Source organism: Chaetura pelagica, unplaced genomic scaffold (assembly GCF_000747805.2).
Source record: "Chaetura pelagica isolate M959 unplaced genomic scaffold, ChaPel_1.0 scaffold72, whole genome shotgun sequence".
Taxonomy (NCBI): Eukaryota; Metazoa; Chordata; class Aves; order Apodiformes; family Apodidae; genus Chaetura; species Chaetura pelagica.
The window spans coordinates 1,805,979-1,811,467 of record NW_009952560.1 but is presented as its reverse complement, the minus strand read 5'-3'; the positions used below and the strand labels follow the sequence as shown (position 1 = coordinate 1,811,467).

Below are 5,489 nucleotides of genomic sequence, written 5' to 3'. Positions count from 1 at the left end.
GCTGAAAAAGTTTGGAAACCAAAATAAACTACTTTTTTTCTTTATAAAAAGAAAAAACTATAACTATAACTTATTCCAACTGAATACAGCTCTGCTTAGTATTTCATACCAATTCCTGGTGGGACACTTCTGATGCCAGTGCACAGTATCACCCATATGGCAGACTGCAAGAAAATGACCTACTCTAATGAATACTCCTTTATTTTTAGAATTTTGTTTTCAGGTTTTGCTTACTCATCTGATACTGGTTTCCTTTTCTTGTCTCCCTCTTTCCCCCACCCCCTTTCTGCTGCCATTAAATCACATACACTGAATTTAAAACAAGGAATAAAACTAAGTATTCCTAGTAACACAAATTATTTCCATATTAATTATAAATAACAATGTTAGGAAAGGTTGGTGCAGATACACTTACCCTGTGCGTTTGGTGATGGTCCCTAATGTCATGGGCTGTTTGATTTGAGCAAGAGGCAACACCACAGTCAAACTCGGAAGAGGCAGGAGTCGAGGGTTTCCAGGATTATTGTTTGTGAAGTTATTGTAGGTGTCTTGGCTGTTCAATTTACCTTGACAGGATAGAGATGTAATAAAACACATTACTGGAATTTTTTTTCTTTCTGCCTGAAATAAACCATTGCCAAAATAAAGGGAAAAAAAAAAAAAATAACAAGGTCCTACCATAAGCAAAACATAATCTTAAAAAGTCGTCTTCATTTCAAGTAAAAATAAATTTCAATGGACACAGAATTTTTTATATAAGTCCCCTTCCATGGAAGGAAAATTATTGCTGCTGCTGCTTGCCCGACAGTTTTATCAACAAAAAGTTTTCAAGTTCAACTTGAAGAACAAGCTCTGGATTCCAATCCACTACTAAAAAAAAAAAAAAAAAAGAAAGAAAAAAAAAAGAAAGAAAAGAAAAAGAAAGAATATCTAGAAGGGAATTATTTTCCTAAAGTGCCACATACAGTGTCAGCAATTGAAAGTCCTGAAAAGGTTGCTTTTATTGTCTCTGTGGCTAAAGGCAGAACTCAGACCAGAGGAAAATAACAAGTAGTTATATAAATAATAAATAAATAAAGGCTTGCTAAATGACATGCAAAAATCAAGCAAGTATCAAAAAATTAACAAGCTTTATATTCATTCATAAAAAAAAGAAAAAAAATCCTGTAGGTACTTCAAAAAGGAAGGGGAAATCATAACCAAAAAAAAATGCAACAACCCTAATTTTAGCTTGATTCAAAGAGGTCTGTGCTGGATACACGCCCAGTCTAGATACGCTTTCTTACTTTCTGTATCATTCTGTAGTCACAACCTTTCATTCTTCAGTTAGAAAAGGAAACTAGCTACAAATTTCATGGACAGTAAAGAAAGAAATGTGAAGAAACCAAAGAAAGAAGTTAAACAAAAAAAGGGGCCAGTCTGTTTATAACAGAATCAAAAGTACTTTAAATAGACAAGCAACCATGAATTAAAAGGTTTAGATCATTAACTTGTTTTTCTGTGTTCCTATAATGCTGTGAAACGCTGGCTTTGTTCTTAATCAAAAGGGAGCCATATTGGGAATTAGGTTCCTAAACAACCGATGCATTCCCCATAGATATTATACAAATCCCAGGCCAAATCCATACAATCTGACTGAAGAGCAGCCACCTTCTTTCATGGAAGAAAAACAGCACAGAAAAGGGTTTCTCACAGGAAGCTGCCTGAAAAGCTTTAATGGTACTTCAGATGGATTGAAAATAGGAAAAGGAAGGCGGAAAAATCTTAATGAATGTCTCATCATCCTAAAGACACTCAATGCTTCCTTTACCCTTCTTTTAATACTAGGCAACTGTAAGCTTAGGGGTTTTATTTGTTTTTTCTACAAAAGTCCGTAGACCTCTGCATCTTAGAAAAGCACAATAACAAAAAATGATGAAATTAACAAAGTGTATTTTGTGTTAAGTATCTAGCCTGAACTTTTAAATAGCAAGGCTTTAATGAATAACAAGCCTATTGAAGTCTCAGAGAGCAGATTTCATTAATAGCAATTTTCCTGCACCAACTTGGAATAAAAAGAAACAGGAAAGGGGGAAAAAAACCCAACCAGTTCGGTTTTAAAGTACGACTGAGATGCAATTAATTTTTATTTTTTTTTAAAGATTAGTTTCATAATGCATTCTTGGTTCTTGCAGAAAGGAGTACAAATAGTTTTCTGCATTATTGTTTAATTAGTTACTGTTGCATATAATCACGGCCCCCTCTGAAAGTGTTTCACTCTCTTACATTCACCATGAGCGACTCTGCTACCAGCAACAGTGTCCACAGAGGGGGCTCCCAATGTCTGCAATTTGTTTTCTTTTACTTGTTAGGAATATAATGATTAACTCTGAACTACTGAACCAAATGACTGTGTTGTAACAGTCCTCTCTCCCTCTCAAGGCACAATTAATTGCTCAGTGCCCTCCGCTCCCAACATCATGTCGTTTTCCATATGCAAAACCTTCCATGGATTCAACAGAACATTTACATGCAGAGAACTGAGGAGTTTACAGTTGTCCTTCCTACACAAGGATGAGCTGCTTTGTTTTCACACAAGCTGAGGAATCCCAAGGCAGCTAAGGATACCTAGAAAACTGCAGAATTAAGTCATCACTAAGGAGTTTTTTTATTAATTGTAGCAACACCATCCTATACATTTTTATCCTCACATATAAGAAAACACAAAGTAAACCAACCAAAAAAAATTACTAAACTATACAGAGAGAACTGAAAATGTGTACAAGAGAGGCTGAATGGGACCAAAATCTAAGAGAATGCTTTGAAAATCACATTCAGAAGTCAAGCATTTCATTTCAAATGAATCTCATGTAAACAAAAGTCAATAAAAAATTAACTAAACCAGAGCTCATAACACACAGCACTTCACCCCACAAACATGATAAAAAAATTCAGTCATGACAAATGGAAAAGCTGTAAATACCTCATGTATATCCCAGTAACTATTGCCTGCCAATCTGTATTTTCTGCAGTAACATTCAGCTGCGTAACTGCAAATAAATGTCATTAAAGTTGATACAAACCAAAAATTAAAAGTTGGAATGCAACAAAAAGAAGACAAACTGCTTCTGACAGTGAAGTTTTTCTTGAAAATCTGACTACAATAATATTAAGATGGTATGGATAAGTATGGCTAAAGAAAATCGTGCTTCAAAGAAAAAGGAAAAAAAATTTGCTTTCAGTTTAACTGAATTATTTTTAGCTGTTTTTATGATGGAAATGTTCTATACTGTTATATCTTCATTGTATGTTGCCTCAGACCTATCAGAGAGGTACATGCTTGTTCTTAACTGCATAGCCTTAGGGATGCAGTAAATGGACTCTATAACTTGGGCTGTTCCTTTTCTAAGCATTCAGCAAAAGCTGTATTGTGCATTCTGAATTTCACTGGAACAAAACAGTGTCACACATTATGTTTAATAAGCCCTTTTAAACCCCACAGTTTCAGGGTGAGCCATCGTACCCCTCCAGAAATTGGATAAAGTCACTCTCCATTCCTCCAGTCCTTGGAAGTGGGAAACTCCCCCTGCAGTAAACAGGAGTTGTGTGTGCACAGGACTGCTGTATCAGGCCAAAGGAACACAAAGAATGCAGTCAAGCATCAACATTGTTTCTACAGCTCAAGCAGTTGTTGATTCACTGTCAAAGGACAAGCAACAAATAAGCCAAAGTTTAGGTCCACTAGAAATATCAAACATTATCATACAGCAGGAGCCTGTACTCAAATTATCTTGCCACATATGGACTGTATATATTCATTCTTACAAGGAAATACATACAAAAATAAATAAAAAAGCCATAGAATATCTTCAAATGGTGTAACTCCCTTAGCACTGACAATTTAATTTTAAATGCTAGCTTGGTTGTATACTGACAGCTATACATCCTATTGTCTATTCAAAGAATACCTACAATTGTAAGTACTTTAGAGAAAATTAATCACCATCATCACAATTCCACACCAAATATGCCCTCTCAAGGATCAGTCTGAACATTTCCAGCAGAGCATCCTGAGCAATGAGGCACTTTCCCTTGGTAATTGTCCAGAGCATGAGTTTAACAGCCCTAAGGAGGACGTGCAAGGCAAATCCTTTGGTCAAGTATCTGTCTTTCCACAGGCTGCCCTGGAATTTCAGATTACAGTTCAAGAGCTGTGCACAGAATATGTTAAAGCCAGTTTAGGTTTGGGTTTATTTTCCCTCTACACATCCTCTCATTTGCCTGCACTCCCTCTCCAACTTGGGCCACAGCTCAGGACACAGATGAAAGGAAGCACTTCCATTATCACCACTCAAATATTACAGACTCAATGTCCAAATTCCTGATCATAGCAAAACCCAAGACAAAAAAATTCCCACAGTTAATCCTAATTCAGCCTTTTAGCCTTCCATTGAAGAAAACTGAAAGAAAATAAGTGCCTTAATCTATAATCAATTTACTAAGGTACTCACAAAAAAAACCCAAAAAAACAACCCAAGGACGTTGTGGCTCTGGTAGTTTGACAGGAGAAGTTTATTTACAAGTGTAGCATTACACTGGATAAATATTGCCTCCTGAGACACAGAAAATATCATCCATTAGTTCGCCTTCCTACCTGTTTTCTGAACATCTACAACAAAACCGCCATCACTTCTCAAGTCATCAACCCAAAACCTGAGCCACATTTTTCCAGACATTTTATTCCACAAATACTCAAAAGGAAAAATGGATTGAGCATAGAAGTGAAGAAAGAAAACAACAATGGGCTTTGTTGTCAGATGGGGGGAGCGGCTGCCGTGCTGGCCTGGCCGGGGTGTATTCCCAAGCCAGCCATTATTAATGGACTCACTTCCACCCAGAAAAAAAGGGAGGCCTGAAAGTGCCGGACAAAAGAAATCCCAGCAGACAGAGAAAAAACAAATTAAAAGCACCATTATAAAACACAGATGCTACAAGGAAAATAAACTTCACAAGATTTACTGGTTTTTGACAAAGCTGGACATCTGTGGAAAAGACATCAGGAGCAGCTCCCAGGTACGGCCCGGCTGGGCTCGTGTCCTGCTGCTTAGGCCTCTCCTCACCCTCCTCACCACAGCAGAGCTCCAGGAAGAGTCCCTCATCACTACCCAAGGTACCCTTGACACTGCCATGTGAAGTTATTGATGGCTACAACTTTTATTTATGATTATTTTATTTACAATCATTGTTAAACCTGTAAAATACTTTTAAGGCCTGGATGAGAGATGTAAATGTTTCATCAAATCTCACATGTCTAACTTTCCAAAGTACATTTTTGGTTCTGAAAGGAAAGTTCCATCTAGGGGAAAGCTGCTAGACTTGCAAGCTTATATACACTAGTAACACTGTATAAAGAGCATTCAATCAACTGAAAGCAATCAATACAGCAAACTTGTCCTCTCCTGATCAAGTAAGAACCTTGATGAATTCAGGCCAGATTTCAAATTGGTCAG

The 5,489-nt window shown here is 36.9% G+C and overlaps 1 protein-coding gene across 2 annotated transcripts in view; it reads right to left on the bottom strand.

The window, feature by feature from the left end:
• Nucleotides 1-5,489, bottom strand: part of BCAS3 (breast carcinoma amplified sequence 3) — a 352,402-nt gene that overhangs the window by 224,969 nt on the left and 121,944 nt on the right. For both annotated transcript variants that reach the window (XM_010009054.1, XM_010009055.1), the window contains exon 15: nucleotides 416-566. In XM_010009054.1, the coding sequence (XP_010007356.1) occupies nucleotides 416-566 (151 nt within the window). The remainder of the gene's footprint in view (nucleotides 1-415; nucleotides 567-5,489) is intronic.